The 25,881-nt window shown below is 35.9% G+C and overlaps 1 protein-coding gene across 1 annotated transcript in view; it reads right to left on the bottom strand.

Moving 5' to 3' along the window:
- The window catches only part of ANO3 (anoctamin 3), a 90,704-nt gene extending 65,176 nt beyond the window's left edge, over positions 1-25,528 (bottom strand). Inside the window, exons 1-3 of the mRNA XM_009886265.1 lie at positions 25,318-25,528; positions 24,583-24,654; positions 12,052-12,188 (exon numbers count right to left, since the gene is read on the bottom strand). Coding sequence (XP_009884567.1) covers positions 12,052-12,188; positions 24,583-24,654; positions 25,318-25,528 — 420 coding nt within the window. The remainder of the gene's footprint in view (positions 1-12,051; positions 12,189-24,582; positions 24,655-25,317) is intronic.
- Between the last annotated feature and the right edge of the window lie 353 nt (positions 25,529-25,881).

Below are 25,881 nucleotides of genomic sequence, written 5' to 3'. Positions count from 1 at the left end.
AAAATTCCAGTGCAAGTATTTCACAAAAGTCGACTAGAGCTGCTTTTGTGGTCCATGAAGCAGACAAAATCAGATACAAAAAGCCTGGTCAGAATTCCCCTGAAGGGGAGATCTGGAACTTAGACAACTTCAGCTCATGCAAGTTCTATACAGACATTCTGCAAATTAAATCAACCTTTTTGTAATAACTTCTACCTTTCAGTGGATTATTATTTATAGGCTTTCTTTCCTCATTTCTAAAACATCTGATTTTCTTCAGTTTTGGAAAAACGTGTTTTCTTCTTCAGACTAACAACAGTATGCAAATATGCCCTCACATTCATCTGTACCAAATAGAATTCTTTGGGGGCAACGTTCAATAAATAATGAACTGTACTGACAGTAGAGAGAAATTTTCCATCTGTTCGTCTCAGACCACTTTCAGAGTACTTCCACCACAGGCTGATATGTGCAATAGTGAAGTCACCTACCACAACTGTGCAGTGAACCCAAACCTATATTCTATCGATTTCAGGACGGATTCACTTTAATACTACTGGCACTGCTAGTTTCACTTTAGTGCAAATCTCAAGCAATGTTGTCCACCTATATTAGGAGGAACACCTCTGCCAGTGAAATAATTTATCTGGTGATTTAGGCATTTTTTTCAGTTGATTTGAAGGAGCTCCATAATGTGTACAGAGAACAGGGAACAGTACTTTCCGTTAAACATATAAGTCAAGGTATATTGGCCACTGTCTACACCCAGGCAGAGTGAATCAGTCTGTTAGTACACTGGGCATTCAGGCAAAGCACATTTATTATTTATCTGCTGTTTTGGACCAATAAATCTCTGATTCATTCTTTCACCTTTTTGTCAACACAGTGGAACGGAAAAGCATCAGAAGAAATATTTTGTGCAAAGCACTCACTCTCTCCTCTACTCTTTTTAAGATTTCTTGTCTGTGAAAAGGACTGATAAATGCTTGTTTTTCTCTCTAATTCTCTTCATCCTCTCCACCCCCTTAGTCTTCCAGATCTGAAACAGTATCCACCTGCCAGCTTCCCTACATTAACATACACATGAAAACTTATTTAAGTTGGATTTGAGAAATTGCTTTTAGAGTAGTGCTATGTATAGTTCAACCTGCAAACCCAACTTCACCTTGTTCTTCCCAAGGGTTTAAATACAAGAACCTTAAATCTTATTTATTTGTGTACCGAGGCTGTGAAACGCTTCCTCACTCAACAGTAAACTTGTTCATAATGCAGAATCGTAAGACACTGGTTTGCATTAGAGCAAAATATTACCTAAGGCTTTGCCACTACAGATCTGGTGCAGTCCCTGGTGCATCATTTTTTGGTTAATTCACACCTTTTGATTATTATAACAAATAGAATGCTTAATAACACAATACTTAGAAGTCTGAAACAGTGTAAAATTCAAAATTCTGACATTATCGTTCAACCGAAGTTTACAGTTTACATGAGACAAAACAAGTTGATCAATTTAACCTACAAGCTTTTGCTCAAGCAAAACAGTGAAACAAAAGTATAATGCAAATACTTAGCAAAGTAATAAAATAAAAAGAGTTTACATTTCTATTAAAATCTGGTACAACAAGAATTTCCTTGGATTTAGCCAATATGGAGGAATTTTTCAAGAAGCTATTTTTCAGATTCTAATTAATAAGCAGTGCCCACTTTACAAAGTATGAACAGCTGTTTTACAGGGTCTTTCTCTCCCCAATTAATTTAAATAGCACAGTTTGCAGAAATTATAACTATTTCAACTCCACTGATTTCGTTCTACTGTTCTGTAGATTAAACTTTTGGTAATTTTTCACCCCATACATAGATCCAAGTATTCTAGAAGAGTGAGTTGCAACCATTCCCAAAACAGTAACCAAATTTCAGGTTCATGTAAGAGTAAATGACACTGTACAGTAGGCTTCAGTTTGTGGTATTTTATTAATAGCAAAACCACTAGCTAATTTTGAAACTTACTGAAAATTAGGGGAAAATACACTGTAACATAATATATCAGTATACTTTCTTTTTCTTTCCACTTTACACCAGTGAAAAGTTTATGTTAATGAATACTATGTACTACCTAGGTAAATTCAGAAGTTAACAAGAAGCAAATGTAGATACAACGTACCTGTTGTAACCATTCACCTTCACTTAACCATTGACAAGTCTCAACTAGGCTAACATAACAGTGTAAGTGCTTAAAGGCTGACAAAATCTCTATAGGCATATTCATTTTTTATAAATTTTAAATGATTATTTATATGCTTGTAGATGTGGGAGTTATAGACCACATTGTTCTCAAAGGCATGACCATGAGGTATCTAAGTGCATGGAGAGCGCCTGGTGGGGCTGTAGATGCTCCCTCTCTTCCTTGCTTAAAATTCCCAGTCCTTTGGTTCACATGGGGTTGATGCTCCAAAATTCTTCCCCTCTATTCCTTTCCCAAGCACATTTACTCCATATTTCAGCTTTATCTGCTAACTGCAATTGAATTTTCAGAAATACCTCACTGAACTTGGTTACACTGGGCAGAACAGTGGCAAAATCCTGCTATTTTTTTTTTTAATCAATAAGCAAATTCCCATTGACTTGTTCAAATATTTACAGCTTATGTTGTGCAACAGCAAAACTCCAAGTACATTCAAGACACTATGAAAGGTTTTCTCTAATTTGCTGATATGTAAAAGCTACAGAAAGAAACTTGCCTGGGAGACAGCATGTAGTAGGAAGCACATGTGGTATTTCTCCCTACCACTAGCCCAGTGTACAGCCAATTTCAGCTCAGGTTCCTATGTATTTGGTAACTTTCTATGGAATTCTTCTTCCATAACTTCACCCAGCTGCTCCCAAATCCATATATTCTTTCAGATTCCACAACACCTTCTATAAGGATTCCCACAGCTCACTTTTGGGAGAGCCACCTCCTTTTCTTGGTTTGAATTTGGGTCAAGTTAGTTTTATTGATACTTCGTGGCTATAATTCTACAAACAAATATATGTGGTTTCTTAAACTATGTATGACCTTATCCCTACTTTAACACAATCAATAATACAAAACTACTTGACTCAGATATCCCCTTAAAACTCACTGTATCCCTAATGCATAATATATAAATGAAAAATTACTTTTTTTTGAAAGCAATCACTATTCTTCTTTGGCCAAATATGTACAGTTCCCCTCTTATAACAGACTTTCTTACTAAACTTTGTAATTATCTACAGTCAGACGTGACCTATTCATAACAAATAGTAATGTAGAGGAAATATTAATATGTTAACAATAAATATATTAACATCTTATTATGCATATGCTATATATTGCAATAGCATATTATAGTATTTATATTAATAATATAAAATATTGACTATTTTGTAGGCTAAAGTTAGATTTTAATATTCAACCACACTTCACCACATTCAAGCGAAAACAACAAGCTAACTTATGACATTCACCTTCACAATGCAAAGGGACCCCCCTTCAGTAGAGTTCCACTTCCTCATCTTAAGCTTGCACTTCAATCACTACTCATCTGACCACTATTTGGAAAAAGCCTTTAGCAGTTTGTATTGTGTTAATTATGCTAAAGGATTAATTAAAAAGCCATTTGAGGCCTCCAAAATTATGTTGGTATTGTTCTGTACAACAACATAGAACAGACAACTGAGATCCCAAACTGTGACGCTTTACTTCAAACTATTTGATTCATCAGCTCGATGCCTACTTAAACAGATATCATTATTGACTCTGGGTGGAATAGTGACAAGGAAATTTTTATTCAGGGAAAAATTCAAAGTACTTCAGTGTGAATTTGGCTTATGAAAAGCTGCATTATTAGATTCTGCATGTGCTTGTTTGAGGGCAGGTTTAGATTAAACATTAGGAAGAAGTTTTTCCTTTAAGGGTTGTAAGGCACTGGAACAGGTTGCCCAGAGAGGTTGTTGAGGCCCCATCCCTGGAGGTGTTCAAGGCCAGGCTGGACGTGGCCTTGGGCAACCTGGTCTGGTGGGAGGTGTCCCTGCCCATGGCAGGGGGGGTTGGAACTCGAAGATCTTCAAGGTCCTTTCCAACCTAAACCATTCTATGATTCTATCTTACTATCAACAGCCAGTAAATCAAGTCTGACATGAAAGAAATTGTCTAACTTGTTCATTTCACGTATAAGACTCATTACCATTATCTAACATATAAATGCTAACGAAGAATAGGGAACAAGACCTTTAATAATTGTTTTATATGATTACCTCTACAGTTTCCTGAAATTTGCCAGTAATGGCAATGAAAATGAGCACGATTTCTACCTATCTTATGCATATGTACATGGAAACACAGAGGCTGAGAACTGTTTATTTTAACATCATCTGTTAGTAGTTTGCTGCTGATGCACCTTGGAAGTTGCTTTAGAATGTATCTAAAAAATAGTTTTATCTACTACCCTCACAATGGGTAGTTATAAATAAAACATTAAAAAAAAAAAGCACAAGTCGAGTGCAGCATGCGCAGAGCGCACTGGACTCAGCCTGGGGCAGGTTATTCCGACCCACGGAACCCATACAGGGAGAAACAACTTTTACATTGGGGTGTAGCTCAGACAGGGAAGACTCTGTGTTTCAATTTCTCACTTCAAGGACTGCAGTTTACTTAATCAAAAGAACATAAGGAAGTTTCATATTTATATGAACATACAGAGAACATCAATTCTCAGCCATAATCAACAACAGGAGCAGTCACTTACGTAAGTGCCGACTGATACAGCACACAAGAATTAAGCCCCCACAGCATTATATGTTTATTTTGCCTCTACAGCAGACAGGATGAAATTCATCTTTCCTCCATGTGGGTGGTGTAATTTGGATTTAGATTTGTAAAATTATGTAAAGGAAAGTAAATAAACCAACAGACTAGTATCTGGGATACAAAAGATAGATGGATGCGCACAGCTGGGCCTCAAGATTCTTCTTTTACAATTTGCATCCCAAATTTGCTAAACTTCTCGCCTCCAAATCTTTTTATTTCAAGGCTATGATGTTTAGAACAAATTCATTTCCTCCTAAGACAGCTTGTAAATTCTGACAGCTAAATGTGCTAGAGAAAAACCATTTTGATAAACTCTTACCACTAACGAAGCGACGTATTAAAGAGAGATTTACTCAAATGTCTTGGTTTTTTTTTCCCAGGAAAACTAAGAGAAAAGAAGGAAAGGGAAGGGAAGAATTCACCAGTACAAAAAGTGATGCTGTTACTGGAAATGGAAGTGCTGAGTCCCAGCATCACCGCTCCATAATGATACCACCTTGCTGGTAGGATTTTTTAGAGACAAAGACATAGGGAAAAGTTGTAGAACCAGAAAAGGTTGGAGGAAGAATGAAAGACAAGGAAACAGACTTCGAAATATATTTGCTTCCTCATGGAAACAACAACATGTTCACTGACCTACTGCTGACACAGAAAACTTTTGTAAACACCACCATAAAGTTTATTGGCACGGAGTCTTACAGCCCAAACAGACATTATGGAACATCCTATATAAATACACACAGACATAGAAAATCGCTTTGTACACTTGCAAGGAAAATCAACTTGGAATCGGAGAGTAAGAGGAGGAGAACGAAGCCTGCAATGCAAAACACACTGGTTACCAGAGGTGGGGTAAGGAAAAGCAGTCTTCTGTATCTCTTCACGTCTTGGTATTGAAGAGATGTTTTAGATATAATAATGGATAAGTTCAGGGCTACTAAGTCATGTACAAGACAAGTTTCCATGGCTACAATGTGAGGAACTAGGGTAGGAATTTTGACAGAGGTAGAGTCTGATGTGTGAAATGCTCGGGCAAGGTAACTACCTGAAACTGCAAAATCTACATGAATAGCTTTCCTGTTCTAACCCTGAGCGGAATGGTTATTTCTCATAAAAGAAAACTTTCTTCCAATATAAATTATTCTTGTTTCTAGAACTTCATAAGATGCTATTAAGTACAGTGATTACTAGCTGATTCATGAAAACTACCTCGTTTCTTTTAATTACTAATTCTCCCTAATACTGTTACCATGAACTTTGCATTAACATCTTCAGTAATACTCCCACTGAAGGATGCCACCACTTCAGTGGTTAGTGTCTACACTCAGAGCTTATGACTCAATTCTTACCTTTAAGTATTTTCTGGAAATAAATACATCTCCGATTCTAACTACAATGGGCTTATTTCCATGAACAAAAATGAGATTCTCAATTAATGCTTGCTTTGTTTCAGGATGTTTAAAAATCAAACCTGGGACCCCAACAAGGTTATGGACTTCTTAAGTTACACAGAATTAGGTGTGAAGATATTTTAAAAGATTTTAAAATAGTACCAGATTCATTTTTTACATTTTAAAAATCATACCCTGATTAAGAATACCCTAAGGTGTGCTTTATGAGACATTTTGACACACGACTGAGTTCGCAATCATCTTTTAGTGTTTGAAGGGTTTTGGAATAGATAAGCCAGAAATAGATTTATCATACTCACCCTTTCAATTACTTAATGCCAAAAACACAGATTGATTGATTTTAAGTGTATACTGTTTTGTGGTTTGGGTTTGTTTTTGCAAATAACCATGAGCTTAATAACCTAGGAACGAAAACTGGGGACATATTTGCATATGGAAAGATATCCAAACTATTTTGGACATCAAAGACAAGACAGCCGGGCTAACAACACCAGGCTGCTGTAATTACCCATGCTAATGTACTTCTGCGTATATCACACTGTACTTGGCAGAACCTTGCTGTTTCCTGAACAGAGAGGAAGACTTTCAGAAATACCCGACCTTCCTAATAAAACTGCAGTTTAACCTTTTAGGAATAAACTATAGAATTAGTAATTATTTTAGCTTCTTCACAGAGGACTTTTTTTTTTTTTTCCATGTTTGTCCTATTCAGTCTTACAGAGTAAGCACAAAAAATACATTTGCATATAATATGAAAAATACATTTTGCTTTAGGAAAGGAGTAGGTTTAGGTGATCATATGCAAAATTTTGAAAGGAAGTCTGTGCAATGTTTCTACTGTATGAGGAAGCAGCAATGGAGGATGTTTGGAGACCAAAGGAGGCTTCCCATTTTTAATACTTAACCACTTCTATTTGCTCTTTAAGTCTAATAGGGAGGTCTTAATAAGAAGCATACTGACGTGATCACTGAAAATTTCTCTTCACATGTTTATTTTTTTGAAGTTTCATCTTTATCATAAAATTACTTCCTACTTTCCCTGCACTTCCTGAAATATTTTCTGAGCTTTTTTTTTTTCTTTCTTTTTAAACAAAACCTCACAGCAGATGAGAGCCATGCGCTAGAAGCATAAACATGAAGTTAACTTTTCTTGCACTTTACCATGTCATTCTATTCTGGGATAGTGATTTTATCTGTTCCCATTCCTTTTAAACTTTATTTACTTTTGCATTATTAGACTGCATTTGTGGACTACTTGTTATCTTTCAGGCTCCCTTTGCTATTCTCCTTTCCAGTACACTGTTGTCAGCCAACATCTTGTTCTTATTTATACACTTAAAACATTTTTATTGACAAACCTCCTCTATCTTCCCCTGAACACAGGAGCAGGATTATGAGTAAAATAACGTATGTGAAACTAGCAATAAATTGACACGATTAGAACACATAGCACAAATCTGTGCAACTTTGAAAGTCATGGACTTAAACAGGAAAAATGAAAACATAAAATAATTCCTGCAAAAGTGTGGAAAGCAAAATATTAAAATTGAAGAACACTTTTATTCTGCAGATATGACATTTAATTTATTCAATTTCTCAAAACCACCATGAAATTCTGTAAGCAAAACTTCTTTTTTGCTTGAGAGAAAGAAATAGGTATGTTCAAAATCACAAAGAATCCAATAAAATGTCTAAATAATGCATTTCAGCTTTTCACGGGTAGATTTATCCTTTAATAATCACTGTAATAATCTACACTGATCACACTGAGATTTGCTCAAATTATAATGAATTTTCAGCAGTATGTTCAGCTAATTAGATACAATTCACTGTACGTTTTGGGCAATTGCTTATTTAAAATATTATGAAAAATTCCTTAGAAGTTCAGTAATATTTCCAGAGACTGAAAGAGAAATTGTTTCAGTTCCCATCCAACACAAAGCTAGTCTGGACATGCAGTATTATAGTAGATATCAGTGGATACCAGAAGGCGGCAGTAAGCTAGGCTACTGTATAGGCGGCATTTCTTTGCAGTTCCTGCACCCATAGTGATAATATGTGAACTTTGGTCTAAAAATCGTTTCTCTACAACTTGCCAGTTAGCAAAATACACAGAATTCACAGAATTCACAGAATTGTTAGGGTTGGAACCTCTGGAGGACCTCTGGAGATCATCTAGTCCAACCCTCCTGCCAGAGCAGGGTCACCTACAGCACGTTACACAGGACAGCGTCCAGGCGGGTTTTGAATGTCTCCAGAGTGGGAGACTCCACCACCTCTCTGGGCAGCCTGTGCCAGTGCTCCACTACCCTCAAAGTAAAGAAGTTCCTTCTCATGTTAAGATGGAACTTCCTATGTTCAAGTTTATGCCCATTCCCCCTCATCCTATCACTGGGCGCCACTGAAAAAAGACTGCTCCCATCCCCCTGGCATCCTCCCATTAAGTATTTGTATGTATTAATAAGATCCCCCCTCAATCTTCTTTTCTCTAGACTAAAGAGGCCCAAGTCCCTCAGCCTTTCCTCATAAGAAAGGTGCTCCAGTCCCCTAATCATCTTTGTTGCCCTTTGCTGGACCCTCTCCAGCAGTTCCCTGTCTTTCTTGAACTAGGGAGCCCAGTACCTAGATAAAAAATTCATCAGTACCTAGATACAGTACCTAGATAAAAAATTCATCTAATAAAAATTCAGCAGATCGAAGACAGTAACAGTAATGTAGTGAGTGAAAGGAAATGGAAGTATAATTTCTCAAATGTTCCTATCTTGCCTCTATACATGTGACAGTAATTGGTACAGAAAAGAATTCACTGCTACTGACTTCCATGTTTCTCTGGACAATCATTGCCTTCTATTCAAGTGATAAAGTCTGTTTCGCCTGCTTTCCTTTCTTAGTGGAACTAGAACATTTCAAATACCAACTTTCCCATCAGGGACCATCTCATTTCCCACATTTCCCTTGCAACAGCAGATACTACTCACTCCATACTCTGCTCAGCCGCCACTTGCTGGCATCATTCGTCTGCATGAGATCCCTTGGCAGGATCACATGAAGTCATCCTTTCTACACAATCTCAACAGCAGTTGGTGCTGAAAAGATGGCAGAGATGGATAATGAAGACAGCTTTTTAATGGGTCTGAACGACCCACAATTTTTCAATATGAAATCTGTAGATTCTGAAATGATACCAATCTACACAAAAGGAGATTATGAGTTATAAATCATAATCAAGGAAACGAGAGAAATGGATGACTACCAAGATGAATGTTGGCATCCAGATGCTATATCAACATTATCCAATATTTCTAAAGCTTTAAAACTGCAGCAATACAACTCTGATTTATGGAAAGTACCACATCATGTATGTGACCTGAAACTAAACAATTCCTGAAAAAAAAAGTGTATCGGCTTCTATCATGACACTAAGACAAGTTTGTTATTACTGAAGTATTCAAGTAGCTCATCACTGAGACAGATAATAGTACCAAGCATTAACTTTAAATAACTTTTTTAGCAATTTTTCCCTGAGTCTCTCAGGTGTAAAACAATCCTCCCCAAACAAGCCTAAATTAGAATCATTAACAAGCAGAGAATAAGAACAAGCTTTTATCCTTGTACGCTTTGCCAATGCGGTGTTCTCATTTTCATTCTCTGGTCAGACTGAGGAGGCTTTTTTAATCATGATAGATCGGTTTATTTTCCAAATATATGAGAGTACTTACCAGCTGTAGAGCTGTCTTCTGTGCTTTCAACAGTCTCAAAAAGAATTAGAAACCTCCTTTGGCTAGTTTTATACCCGTTTTGGGAAGAAGTTTCCCTTGGACATCTTCCACTAATTGCCACAAAAACACGTACAATAATAAAAAGGCAAAATACTAACCTTCTTTTCTAATATAAGGCTAATCTAAATCCCCTCTGCATTTTTCCAGTGGATGCAGGCAAACAGTAAACAGGAGGAGAATCCTGCTTGGTTGCCTCACTTGCAAAACCAGTATAAAAGCAGAAGGAAGTTTCCAAAGTAATTGCTGTGATAAAAGGAGTTGTCAAGGCTAAAAGCCAGATGTGGCTTCAGAAGACTGTTTTTAAACTCTGAAGCACTGTGTTCAGTAGGTCAGGACATATGAAGATTCAGACGTAAAGAGTGCATTTTTGTTTAAACTGCATACAAATACCAGGCTCCTCTTTAAACTTTGAAACAAAGTTAGCTTACTGGCTGCTTATAAACTTTATATGAGTCCTGAATGCAGGGCTTGGAGAAAACGCAGCTAGCAGCCACTTTATATTTTACATGAATGTACAAAAAATGTTTTGCTTTAGCACAATGAAATGCCTGTTACTAGACAGACATTATCTGTTACTAGGTTTTTTTGGTAGCAGCTTTACTCATTATTAAAAATATTTAGTGCTCTATAACATAGTCTAAATTCTGCAAATTGTGCATTACTTTTTCTATCTTTTAGTACATTTAACATAAAAGACTTTGTCTACCTAATCAACAAAATCAAAGAAGAAAAAGCATTATTATTTCTGTCTTAATTCAGTTAGCTTTGCAGAAACAGACAAAAAAAATCTGCGAACAAAAAAAGTTCTCATTGCAACAGTTTAGATTAAAATATAATCCTTCTCTGTCATTACCAAAGTTTCGTTTTCACGTCACAGATTTCCAATCTGTAAATATGATTACCTGCAAACCTATCTAAAAGTTATTAGGTAGCTATTATTATAAAAGTTTTTTTTCTAAAAGCATCCCAGGAAATGAAGTCTCAGAGATCGCATCAAACTGCTCCCTGTGTTCCAGAGTCCTGTAGTAACGATGATGAGTGTGACTGAGAGAACAAGCTCTACAACAGTGACACGACTCTCGTGGAATACACATTCAGTGCTCAAATCACAAAGTGCCACAGACATAATGGATGAGAGAACTGTATAATGGCCTACTGAAGAGTATACTGTATCTAAAGCACAGAACCTTAAAGCAATTTAAGCCTTTCTAGATTTGTAGTACAGGATTATTCATGCTGTTATATACCAAAAATCAGAGAATCACTGGCAAAAAAAAAAGTGCTACAGAATACACTACTTCCAGTGCTTGAAGAAGAAAATTACTCAGAACTTGGTTAGGTCATTTGTCATACATTTGCCTGCAATTATGCTTAATGGAAAGGAGAATTAAGGGTCTCCTCGTCCAGAGGGAGAACAAAAAGAATACATGTTTTGAACTGAAAATCAGTCATCAGTCTTTGGCATTATAGTGGATGAGGTGCTGTAGAAAATGCATTGTGATGAATACTGTGACGAGGTAATTACTAAGCAAGGTAACATGTTGGTTTTATCTGGTGAGATGGCTTTCCCAGTGCTTTAGTTGAGGTTCCTGAAAATACTCCTACACTCTCCTATACGTTAAGTGAATTTTATCTTTCATTCAATGTGTCTAGCTATCATTTGGTTTTTCCTTAGCAGGAGGTTCCTACACTTTAGCTCACTCTCGATTACTACATTTGCTACATGTATTTAGTTCTTCTGAACTCTCCTAATTTCTTGAGGCCTCCCAGCTGACATGAATTTCACTCCCTGCTGGGAATCTGCCTCTTAGATGAGTCAATACAAATCATTAGAATCCTTGATTCTATATATTTTTGGTCACTTCTGGTACAGAGAATCTCATTCACTAATAGTGTAGGTCAAACTATAATATGGGAGCCACCTAGATTTCTTACCATGAGATGCCTATTTACTTACACTGCAACTTAGCTAATCCCCTAAAAATTGTATTTTAAAAATATTTAAGCACATTCTGACAATTGATACAATTTAATAAAGTTTCGTGTCCATTACCTTTAAAGATGATTTAGTCCGAGGCTCTGTTTTCTGTCTGGTAAGCTTGTTTTGAATAAGCAATGACTGATCTGTACGAGCATCATAATTTCCATGTTCTGAATCATCTGTGTATGTGTCTTTCTCCTTTCCTGTGTCTGAAGGAAAAACAGAAGAAAACAGTGGGCTTAATTTAGGTTACAGTGGAGAGAAACTAACAGTATTGTTACAGACAGAGTTGAATATTCCTTTTAAGTATCCACTTTTCAATAACTTATATTCTAGTCTTTCCTGCAGAAGTTTTTTACTTGAAAAGTTACCATGTTTGTCTTAAACTAGAAAGGACTTCTATTTTTAGTAGAAGGCCTATAGAAACTTTTTTTCTATTACTATTCAAATCAAAAAAGCCCACATGTTCTTCACAGTAGTTTAAAAAGACCCCACAGAGCGATATAAGCCAAATATTCAAATGTTTTTGTGCTTGAATCACAATTGACGAGACTCAAAATGCATGATCAACTGGGCAGATTCATTCTAGAGACCAGAGTAACATCCCATGTTTTAAATTTAAATAAGCAATCCAAATGCCTGACTCGCCTACACGCATCCTGCTCATCATTATATATAGTATTCAAAAATTTGTTTATTAAGGTGTTGCAGTGTCCACTTCAGAACACATTTTAAGAGGTGTACCTGATGGTGGCAGAAGATATTTGACACCATGAAGAAAGTGTTTTCTTTTTTCATTGGATTTGTTTTTAATTGCCCAGCAAAAGTTTTTATAAAAAATTAGTTGAGTATCCTAAGATAGCTGCAGATGACTGAGGACCTTCCTCAAAGCTTACTACGACCCACTCTCACAGATTAAATTTCCTCCTGCATCACCACTGCAGGCAAGTTAGGACTTAAGTCTCTGAGTCACTCTCCATCCTCTATCAGAAGGGAGACTTTTTTCCAGAGATTTAATTTCCTTTCATATTCTCCATCAAAAAACCATGACAATACTTACCATTTATACTCAGCTTTGGAATAAAATGAGGGACAATGCCTGTAAAACGTTGGACCACGTAAGTTTTAATGAATGTTGGAAAATGGTTAGTCTTGAAAAAAATATTTTAAAGATGAAAAAGATAGAATTATTCCCACACAATTGTGTCTTGGACAAATTGAAATAGAAACATATTCAGACAAAAAAAAGTTACCCACAAATCCTGAGCCAAGTTCTCATCTCGGCTTTCAAATCAACATGGGAAAAGTCAGGGGAACTGGGAACAGCATTTAGCCCAGTAATTCTAAACCCTAAATAGAAGCCAAGAAACAAGTCATGGTTGCTGTGGGAACCACAATCTTGACTTTCCTGAATTTTATATTCATAAAAGCTCATCTACAACAACAAAGTATTTTTCATTAAGTTGTTCAGTCAAATTCTCCACAGTAAGTAGCACAGGAAAAAAAAAATAACCACAATTATCTCATGTAGCCTAGACATTTCAGAGATGGAATATTAAACTGGAACATTTACCAAGAGCTGTTGTTTCTGCAATTTAGCTGCTTGCATAATGATTACACAAAATGAGCCCTCGGTAATTTCTGATACTGATATTAACCTCAGTAAATCTGTGAAGGGATTTCTTAAAGTCTGAAATAGCCCATTTCAATTGTCAGGGCACCAAACTCAGAGATTTTATTTATTTTAAACAGTGTTTTAACCTAATACACAGGTTACTCTGAGTAATGTAGGGAACGTAGTAAAAAGACTGTGCAGAAGGTTTCAAGTAGTAGGTATACAAAATACCTAGAAAAAAATAGAAAACAGGACACTTGAGCAACTTTACAGATTTGACTCACCCAGACATGATGAGCTCTCAGTTCTACTGAGGTCTTGTAATAGAGGCCAGTAAAATGAAGAGAAGAGACAGGCCTATGAAACCTGAACTTGTGCATCTAAGATAGGCCATTCAAGCTGAAAGACTCTACTTACATCAAAAAGTCTGTTTTTATGAGGGAAGTTTTAGAGGATTAGACATTCTGAGTACACCTAATACTCTGAAAAAAACATTGCAAAAGTACATAAAGTTTTATTTAAACAATTTAAAGTTATAAAATGAGTCTTCCTAGTGCTCAACATACTTTTACCTGATAAAAAATTTTATGTTTTCAAGGACACAACTTTTAAATTGTAGCATGTATTTTCTGTAAAAAAAAAAAAAAAATTACTTTCCATTTAGAGATACCTGCTATCTTGACTGAATTGTAGTCAAAAAAGGTTTTAGCAACAAAAAAAAACCCCACAAAAATAAAGAAATTTAGAATTAAAAAGGTATATATATAAAATTTAATGACACTTGCTATTGTACCTTTCAGCAGCTGATGACTTATTTTATGCACCTAGAGCACTGTCCTACAAAGTAATGGTATCAATACAGTAAATAGGGGAAGAATGAAGATTGAAACATAAGCATTTGTTACACCTGTCTGAAAAAATGTCAGACCGAGAGACATAGCCTACAATCTGTATTTTAAAAGTATATCTAAAAGTGAGCATTTTTCTTAACGTTCATGTAGTTTTAGACATTCGTGTGAACAAAACACCTAAAGCATGCTTTGCAGATACTTTGACTAGTAGTCCCATTTACCTCTTCTGCAGCACATATTAAAACAAAATCTTTAATATAGATAATTATACTCAAAGGTAAAATTCAATGGATTGCATAATATTTCTATACCAGAAGAGGTTAGAAAGAATAACTGCAATGGATGTGTGTATTTTGGGGCTCATTTTGTTTCTTAAGTTGAACTTTTTGTAGATTTCTTTTGATTAGTTTTAAAATTTTTAAAGAGTAGAGAATGAAATATGTTGAGTTTAGAAAACGATCTTAAGAGAAGCTCACAGAAATGAAACTTTGCCACTAGCAGCACTGACTATGTTTTTGTATTTTTCTATGACTAGGTGCTTTTTTTGTAATAAGGTACCCACCACTTTTATTAAGTAGGAAGTCTCTCTTCTGTAATTTTCCCACCCACCAAGCCAAACTACATTCCCTTCAAGATAAACTTACATGACCTAAATTAATGTAAGCTCGATCATTCCTAGTGTCCCCAGCGAGTACTACAACACACAGTGTTTTAACTCCCTAAGTCTTCCTTCAATAACTTCAGTTTCTAAATCTCCGTGACATTTTTATATAATGTTTGTCTATAAAGGAACACTATTTTCTGCCATCCTGTCCTCCCTCTGCAATCTCTATTATTTAGTTTTGAATTTTAACTGCCTTTTTGGATTGCCATGAGCCAAACCAAGATAGCATCCCTGAATGTCGTGGCTGGAGTTGTACTGCCCAAGGATGTTTTTAATGTCACATACCCCAAAAGCAATGATAGGGGCTAACAGTCTTTCCATTTGACTTGCATTATAAGTATCCATCTTTAAATTCAAACACAGAGTCTTTATTTGGCTGCAGCTCCACAAAACGTCATGAGAAAAGCTTGGCTGCCTCAAGCTCTTTCCCCCTTTTTTTTTGCTACTGTTTACTTCATTTTTTATTTCCCATCATGCCTTCCCTGGCCTACGACAACTCATTTAGTTGTTATTGTCGAGAAAACTGCCAGCTCTCCCTGCTCTTGTAGTTCTTGGATGGGCTCTAATGCCAAACACCACAACTAGCCTGCTTGACTTTGGGAGGGGGAGGCTGTAGGCAAGAAGCCACACGGGATTTAAAAGAAAAAAAAAAAGAACAAATCCAGTTCATATTGCTCTAGAAGCTCAGGCTTTAACAACAATTAACAGAAAGATGGCTCCTTAACAGACCTCAGATCACTGCTTGCCTCCCAAGAGTATGTTCTCTTCTCCACTGTTAACAAGTGCTGTCCCACCTGTGTTTTACTGGGCACATCTGAAAGACATGAACCAGCCGTCCCATTCCTATATGCCAGGGGACTTCCAAGTGCTTGTGATTTTTTTAATAAATGTGGGTTCTGGTATTATTATAGTCATCATTATTATTATTATTTCCTCTTTTCAGAGCTAAAAAAGATTGAGCAGATTCTCAGCTCTGTATGTTCAGTCACTGAAACACTGCTCTACAATGGCCAATGATCAATGCTTATATGTTGAAACATATCAGCTGAGCAGATATAGTGTATTTAGCTTTCACTTAATCTACACTGCAGGTATTAATTCAGTAAGGTACTAGAGTGAATCGTAATTCCCAGAAATGTCTAAAAAACCTTTAATCAATGTAAAAATATGGCAAAGCTCACAAAAAGTCTAGTAAATGTTTATGAAACATTTTTCCATTTCTCCTTTACTGCACGACCAATTAAAAAAATCCCAAAACTTAAATAATTTCTGTCCTGTTAGGGAGACTGCTAAATGCAGCTCTCATAAATTAATGTTAAAGTAAATGGCAGATCTAGAGTTATCTGGAAAATGCTGAAACTCTGCTAAACCTTAAGAGATGTAAAGAAAAGACGAAAAAAGAGGGGGTGAAAGCCCTATTATTTGCGTAAAAAAGAAAAAAGTCTCTGGCGTGGGAGGACTGCAAATGGGAGGATGGCACTGTTGTATGCTCATGTTCGTGTCCTCAGAGTGACAAGGACATCTAAAGGACATCTGCCTCCATTTTTAACCCCTCTATTTTTTTATTATTTTTTTTTTTGGATCCTGATAGGATTAATTTTTTTTTTCCAGGACTGTTCAGGCAAAATATTATTGCTAATGCAAACAGAATGTGCATAACCCTTTACATGACCTCTTTACATGAGTTTTCAGAGTACCTACTAAAAGGAAGGAAAAGATTTAAATATTAATCCTACAAAATCTTACATTTAAAAGACTATGTGCTTGCCAAACAGTAAACAACTATACCATGTAACTATAATGCATTTTTAAGCAATTAGTATAGCCAATAACAGTATATTGCTGATGCATTTCACTTATTCAATTACATTAATTAAAACTTCTGTGGTAGTTGAAAGCTTTCTGAACTGCTGTCACATAACAAGTTTTATTTTAAAGAAATCATTGAAGTTATACATACGCAATTTGCAAGCCCCAGGTGACCTGTTACAGAAAGGAAAATTAATATGCTATGATAATTTCAAGTCAGGAAAAGGAAGGTTTCTGCATTAAACTGTTTAGCTTTCCCTAACACTGCAAAAATAAGATAGAAAAAAAAGGCTGAATTTCAAATAAAGATGAAGATATCAAATCAGAGAAAAGGGTGACAGCTTGTAATTCTAGAAGCAGAGGCCAAATCATATGTCAATGAAGTCAATGGAAATTTCACTATTCAATAAGTCAAGGACTTATCTTTAATTAGATACATACTTAAATTTAATTAGGTATATACTTATAATGGTTAGCATAGTTCAACATATAACTAAGTAACTGTACTGTCAGTTTGGATCCACAATCAAGTATGAAGTGATTTAAAAAAGATTCAAGCATTTATCAAGCAGACAACAGATCTCTCCATCCTAGTAGTTGCTTTGTTTCGCTATCTTGTAATGCAGAGGGGTGATGAGAAACTTCGGTCTTCATACATCACAAAAACAAGTCAACACACCCTGACCTATAGTTTTGCTATGCTTAATGCATGACAGTAACATTTGCCCTAAGAGCACTTATAGGATAAAATGTTGAAGAGACTTTAATTTCTTTTACCTAACAATGCAGAAGCATTTAGTTTACAAATTGATTTCTAGGTCCACACTTCGCATCTTCATTTTTGGGTCTTCTTAACGGCTCAGCTATCTTTCTTTCTATCATATATTTCTGAAGCGCCAAGACTGCATTTTAATTTTATGACAGTTAGAGAACAAAAAGCACTTGTCCTGATTTCTCTGTAACGTTTAATCCACCAATATATTTTAGATAACTGCAGTGTAGGATCGCAAATGTTTTTCGATTGAAATTATGGAAAGGAAAAGTAATATAAAAATTATTTCTACATAGTTACTGTTTCACAAAATTTGATAGGATGACTCTTGGCTCAATCCTTTGAGCCTTTACACATTTAGGGATAGGCCTGGCAAAGCTTTAGGAAGAATGAGATTATTGGTCAAGAAATTAATCCCCTTTTGTCCTAATTTTAGTCCTAGAAACAACAAATAACCTGGAGAAGAATATCACTCAGAACCTGTATAAGCACACTGTGATGGATTTAGGCCTTCTTATTTTATTCTGCTGTGTACTTGGAATACCATATTGTACACGTAACATAGACAGTTTCTCAGCTACCTGTGTATGTGTATTTATATATCAAAAACTACCATAAAAGACAAGTGCTGGCTTTTCTGAACGTACAATTTCTCATGAGCTTTCAGACCATTATAACCATTATACAGAATATTTCTCATTTTTAAAAAGGGAGTCAGGTAGGTATTATTGCTGTTTGGCGGAGTTAAGAAGGCGTACAGAATTGGTACAGGCAGATTAAATGCCTAAAGCACTTCAATATTTTGAACCACAATATTAAGTCCAAAGACTAATTCTTATTCGTTTCAGCGAGCACTATGCTTATGAGGGATCACACAGCTCCTTCATCCATGCTGCCAGCTCTCCGGGCATGAGCTGGCTCTAATATGGGAGCCGGACAATTGCCTCCCACAATCAGGCATAGGAGAAACCATCCTAACGCAGCTTTTCAGGCATCTCACCCCACAGTCAGAACAGATGCGATGTCCTTACTTACAGCAGGCATTGCCTAAGGGCCACAAGCTTGAAGAAGTTATTCTAAAAGTCACAATGGAAACATCATGTTTCTGTTGAAGTAGAAACTGAACACGATTTTCTTGACTCATATCCTCTGTGATCTTTCAGCCCCTCTTTTCATGTAAACATTGTATGTATTGCACAGGCTATTCTGTCCGTTTCGGTTTATCGTAACATCACTTAATCAAAATTCACTTACAAGCACTTCTGTAATCAAGGACTGAAAAAAGTTTTTATCGTGCAGTTACTGTGACACTTGGTTGGATCGTTAATTTTGGTTCAGGTCTTCACTTCTCAGTTCACTACATTGTGACATGGCACATAAATAAGGGAGTTTCTCATATACAAGCTTTGTAGTAATCGGATTCAGGATACATTCAGAATACAAGGTAACTGTTACAGCAAAATTGTGAACTCCATTATTCATGATCAAGTTTCCTATCTAGGAAAGGATTTCATGTCATGCAAAGGAAGATGAGTTATGATGCATAAATCCCTCATAATTAACCTAATTCAGAAAAAAAAAAAAAAAAATTAACCAGTGTTGGTTTATATGCTACTAAGTGTTGGTTTTATTTGCCAAATAACTTAAAGTTAGATAGTCACTGTATCTAAATCCTGAATGCCAATTTCTATTGATTATATTATCCATTACTCATTCTTTACATTTTATTTGAAATATTTCATTCTAAGAGTGGAGGGCAGATCCTCTGATGATCCTCTACCATTTCTAATGGTAGGATCTGCAGAAAGCTACTTATATGCTTATTTGCGTTAGAATGAGCAAATTGGATCTTAACTTAACAAGCAGACTATCAGATTCACAAGTCTTTCTCCCAGTCTAATTGGATTTCCAATATAGCCTAACTCCTGAAAATTTTGATGCCTCAGCTATGCATGTGATAAACCGGATCTTTAAAGGCAGTAATCTGTATTGTTACAAGAAATCCTTTTTGTAAAACTGGCTCACAGATGAAAGTGAACATAAAAAAAAAGGAAGTAAACCTGGCAACACTAATGATACTAATTTTAACAACAGAAAGTGACGTAGCAAGTGGAAAAACATGTCACATATCAGTCCAAATACTGCCACTGTCCTTCTATTCCTTTGCTAAATACAAAGGACGATTTGAGAAAAGATTACACCATCCACTAGAATATTATTTACTAGTTTTGTGAGCCTTTGCACCTTATTCATTTCTTTTTCACCTGTACCAACTATTAGAAGAGCATGTTTATCTCAGTTATGGCAAAAAAAGGGATTCCTCTCAGAAAAAGGGAGTTATTACTCAAATAAAGTAAAACAAAGTCTCCTGCAAATCATGTAAATTACCTTCAGCTTAACTCAAGAGTACCTCAATTTCAGTTCAACAATGAAGAACTGCTAACTTCTCTTAAACTCAGTCAATTTATTTCTAAAAAGCACACTCAAAACTCCAAAAAGGTACGTAGTAACCATCTCCTATAATTTTAACAGAGATTACTGAAAAGGATTTTTCAACTGTTCGTGGAGATAAAATTCTAGTGCAAATAACCCTTCATCAAAATTGCTTACAATCAGATTTCTTTTAGAAAAGATGGCCAAGCAAATTTGTGATTGTTCAAAGATAAGGTTCATTCCTTTTATGCATATGATGCCCTTTAAGGAAAAAGAAAGTGTTATTTTTAAAATTTACCAATTATTGTTTCATTATACAGGGATGTGCATACAGTTATACCCCCACACCACTGGAGCAGCTCCTGGATCAACAAACTCATTAGTTAACCTTAATGTGGTTGCAATTCTGTTATGCTTTTAGAACTTAAATAAAAGTTCTACAGGAAAACAAATTTTTATTAATGTGACTTTCTGTATGTAGTTACTATATAGCTACTAGGAACTAACTATTCCCCACTTATTTTTTCCAGCTCCAACTAAAGCCAAAAGCTATTATTGGTAGCTGCAGTAAAGCCAGAAATTCAGTAATTGAAGTTAAAGCTATGTCATTTAAATCCAGCTGGCACAATCAAAGTATTAACCCAGCATGGCTTTCAGAAGAAAAACAAATCACAGCAAAACTGGAATGGAATATACACTACATTTTTAAGCAAGTATCCGGGGGCGGGGGGGGGAATATAATGTTGAATTCCCTTTGAGAGAATAAATGTCAAATGTCTGAGTGTCATTGGTGTGACTCAAATGTATCACAACATGGATGACACTGGAATCGTTACAGCAATGAGTTCAGACTTTCACATCCAGGTTCTTGTGTAACACATAATTACATGTAACTACAAATACAACACAAATATTTTCTTTTTTTTCTTATATTTACCTCTTCTAAGATCCTGAAACTTAATTCTAAAAAAATATGAAAAAGATTTTTCCTGTTTTGCTATTTGTGATTACTGCATCAACATGAGAGAATAGCCCAGGTCAGTCCTGTATCACAGCTATACTGTTCTTGTTACCTAACATACCACGCTGAGACTTGGCCTGGCTGTCTCGGTCACCTCGCATAAGCATCTCTCCTGTGTCTGGCATCAAAGTTTAAATATCTAGCCAGTAAATACTTGTACTACCTCTATAAATGTTGCTCTGAAGTTTTCACATTTCATACTAGAACAAAAACTTTAAGCATCTTTCAGGAAAAAAAAAAATCAAGTCTTACCTCAGGACAGTCTGTAAGTTAATGTTAGGAAGTTGCTCTTCCCTGTACAATTCCATGACTGGAACCTCAGTCTTCAACTTCCCTGACCCACAGCTTCAGCAGTGGGATACTGGTTACTCTGCAGTGGTCTCCCCCATGGCGAGAAATCCTGCCCTCTTCTCAACTTGAGTAAATATTTCTGAAGAAGCCTTAACAAATTGGTATGTTCTCATCAAGAAGCTTATTCAGAACATTCCCCTATGTGTGTGGTTATAGGATTAGACTAGCTACTTGCAGCTAAACGAGCTGACAAAAATGAGCGTGTCTATTGTCGAGAATGAATTCCCCGTAGTTACGTTCTCACTAACTACATTATAGTGGTTAGCAGGCATACTGGTCTCTTGGAGAAGTTCTTAGGTAAAAAGGCATTTTCTGAACAGTCAAAACCCAGGAACCTTTCACTCACTTGATAAATAAAAATCTTAAAAGAAGCTGCAGTGGAGCTGGAGGGATTAACATTCTTCTGTGAACTGGGAGTTCTAATCCTAGAGTTTTATCTTTTGTGAAGTCAAGTCACAACAAGTGACACAAGTCATTTAAACCAGACCTTTATATTCTTCTATAATGCGAATGTATAGGAAAAGAAAACACTTTTTCAAGGAAGTAGAAGCAGTAACATGGTTTTGCTCTGGAATGAACACCAAATTCTACAACCACACTTTGAGAAGTGCAAGGCATAATGTTTTACTTAGTGTCCAGACCCAAGCAATAGGTGTTTCCCACCTAGGTAAGGTCCAAAGGTAAGATCATAACCTTCACTTGGTGGGAATTTCCAGGAAGCTTTGGCTGAGCACTGAGCATTCCAGCGTGTCTGAAACCTCATAGTTGATGTTATATGTTACAGAAGCTCAATGCCTATTACTTTGCTTGAATTTACTGATTCCTAAAGTAAAAACACTACTTACCACCTAAAAGTGACAAAGGAAAAAGAACATAAATCTACAATGTCCTTGACACCTTTTGTGTTAGCAGTAACAAAGATGTAATACATTATCTTCTTCCTTTATAAATCCATCAATGCCACTAACTAAATAAGTCCAACAGATTTATGGCCTCATCTATAGTCAACCTTTCCAATGAAGTCTTTTATCTGACGCCTGTTAATCCCCTTCTGCCAAGAAGATAGTTTGTCTGTGGAGACAATTCTGGAAGAGAAGACAGACGTTTGCCCTGGTTTATGCGCAGTTCCGTGATGCTGCCTAATTAAAAATTCACCACATTCACTTAATTCAGCATTCTTTCATGTTCTCAGGGGAGCAGTTTGAAAAGGTTCACTAAGAAGATGATACCCATTAATCAGCCTATTTTGCAAACTCCATCAAAGTACTGACTAAAGCATGCAGCAGCGCTGCATCATTGTCACCTGTTTGGTGATCAAAGTTCAAACAGCAATATTCCTTCCCCGATTCTGGATAAAATTGAAAATTTTAGTCTTGAAGACAAACTCTTACCACATAAATACGATCCTCAAGCACAAACAAGCTGTATTTTGCAGGTTTACAGAAAGGTGATTTTTTTAAAGGCACCTTTAACTGCCCCTGATTTCTCTCCGTGAACCGAACTGATAATGCTGTTTTTTATCTCAGGCAATTCTTACCACTGACTTGGGAGATTTATTTATAAATACTTTTTCCTTTCTTATTTTTAGCTGAACATCCTAACCAATTACATTTCTGTAAATGCAGAATAACGTCACAGATTTCAGTGATCTAATTTGGGATTAATTCAATTAACATGAGCAAATTAATGAATCAAGTTAGCAAAGGGCTACCATTTAAATATTCTTCTGTCTCTTCAAAGAACATAGCTGTGGTCAGAAGAGGAAAAACATCCACACCAAAGTCTAATACAATTTTGAGCTGATGAGACTCAATCTATCTTTTCCTCGATCACTGAGCCCTTCATATTTCTTTTCAGATTAAACTAGGTTATGTGAATGAAAAACATTGTATCACTTACTATGAGAAAGAATTACTGCTGCCATACATAAATATGCAATAATATCAGCACCTGGGTGTGTAAGCAATTAGCAAAAAATAGAACAGGACACACAAAAAAATTGAAGCAACTTACCAATAGTGAAATCTTCTAGTGCCCGTGCTTGCCTATCCAATGAAACCAATTACTCTAAGAGTGCAGTAGCTTCAGCTGCAACCTTACTGATACACATGATTTTCTTATACAATCTTCCTGCTAAATTTTTGGTCTGTGTCATGATTTTGGAACATTTTGATTGTGTTTTGGAGGAAGCAACACTTTCACTCACATTTCCAGTAGCTACCTCTTTAAGAGACCTTGAAGATCCTCTTATCCATCATACATTTCGGGCATCAAGAAAAATCAATGCTAAAACACGTGAGACGAGCAGAAATAGCTTTCTGAAAGCAGATCTCTCTGGTTCAGTGTGAAGATACAATTTCTAGTTTGATGCTACACTGGCTGTGAGCAAAAAGACCTTTCACAGTAGTTGTGTGAGGTGCGGCAATATCTCTCTGTACTTCAGATGGGTAATACATGGCCAGGGAATTTCAAAATTAATTAATTTGGGAACTTGCAAATTACTACTCATGTGTGTATATACAGACTCATTTTGCAGATGCAAGGATAGGATTTTATTCTAATAACTCTTTTCCTAATTTCTTGGACTTAATTAAATTATCAAAATGGAATTAATGTGGGTAAAAATATGCCTCAATTATAGCTATTTTTTCTGACTGATTGGAACACTTTTTATACTTGAATGTCTAAAGTAAGTAAATGTGAATATCTAATGCAAAAACAACAACATAACTGCAGCCATGACAATACTGAATAACACGACTATACAGGAATTATAACTTAATAATAACTATTTCAAAGGAATTTCAAATACATGCTTCAAGCAATTGTATTATGAAGGATTGTTATGGGAAAAGATTACACTGAATGTGTGAAAAAATACTTCTCCGTCTTTAATCCCTATTTACTGTTAGTCCAAGAGGTGAGAAAGTATCAAGAAATTTAAGATAGCACATTTCTTTAGTCACATTTAGATTCCTCTTTCAAAAAACTTGGCAGTTCAGAGTAAGTATGGCCTTTCCATACTTAAATACTGCAAGTGTAATTGAAGAATAATTTATTATTATTTCAGCTCAGATATAAACTTACCTAAAAATGGATCACTGTATTCAGTATTAGACAGCTTAAGCAAGTTGTTTTCCAAAGTCTCCATCACTTTAGCTGGAATAAATGCAATATGCAGATCAGCATTCATATGTATTTTGTAAGTAAAAGATACATTTTCTTTAAAACCGTCACTGACTCAAATGAAAAACTTCAGGCTGAAATTTTGAAGAGCGCTTTCCATTTATGGAAAAAAGAACAAGATCACTTTAGTGAAGACTTTCACTCTGTTCCTTAGAGAAGTTTATCTCAGTGATATAACTTACTAAAGTAAGAATTAGTGCCTATCGACATTAAGGAAGGACTTATCAAAATTCAGTAGCAGAAGCCAGCTGAGTTCATTTATTCTATAAAGGTTCACACACAGTCCTCAATAGTGTATGGTAATAGCTGGCAACAGGTGACACACACAGTGACTGGGATCTCCAACTAGACTAGTCTCTCTGTTCAGGCATGTGATCTGTTAAAATAGAAATACTAAAATGAAAGTAGTTTCCTTTTCCAACACAAGCTAAAATTCATAAGCATTTTTTGTGCAAAAGCTTCTCTCTAACAAGTTGTAGATATCTAAACAAATCAAAGTTTACCAGATGCCCGTATAATTTAATGAAAGATGCTAAAAATTATATCTAAGACACTGCAGGACTTCAAATGATGTTCCCATCAATCCCTTCCATTCCCAGTGCTGGAACAAGCTCCTAGAAGAGAAAAACCTCCCACCTCGTTCTGACACTACATCCACCGTAGCTGTAGATGTCCCCGCACTTAGAGGCTGGGGCCGGGGCTGGGGCTGCACACGATTTGGCTGCAGAAAAGACGAATGCTTGCTCAGACTCTGAGGATGTGTTTGGCTCTGTGCTAAGCATGGCATAGATCTTCTGGAGGGTTTTAATGGATGCTCTTTCACTGTCTCACTCTTGCTTGTATTCATACCTGAAAAGGCAAAAAGAAAAAGAACATAAGCTCTGCCATATTAGGCAATGACAAAGACAGGTGTTTAATTATGAAAATTCAAGGTGATTCATCCCCTTTACAAGCAACTCTCCAACTAAACAAAAAAGTTTTAAATATTTAAAGTTGAAAGAGAAATACAGAGTTGGGAACAAAATCCAGAAATTCTTCACTTACCCTTCCATCAACATGCCACAATTCAAATCTCCAATATCCTAAATCTGATGATTATCAAAAAGTCAGATTTTTCCGAGAAAAAAGTTTTTATTCCTCCGTTTAGCTGTTGCTGACCTTCCAACTCTGTTAACTCTTTCTTATTACTACGCTAACACA

Source organism: Charadrius vociferus, unplaced genomic scaffold (assembly GCF_000708025.1).
Source record: "Charadrius vociferus isolate BGI_N301 unplaced genomic scaffold, ASM70802v2 scaffold115, whole genome shotgun sequence".
Classification (NCBI taxonomy): Eukaryota; Metazoa; Chordata; class Aves; order Charadriiformes; family Charadriidae; genus Charadrius; species Charadrius vociferus.
The sequence above is the reverse complement of the archived record's forward strand: the minus strand, read 5'-3'. Positions and strand labels throughout refer to the sequence as shown.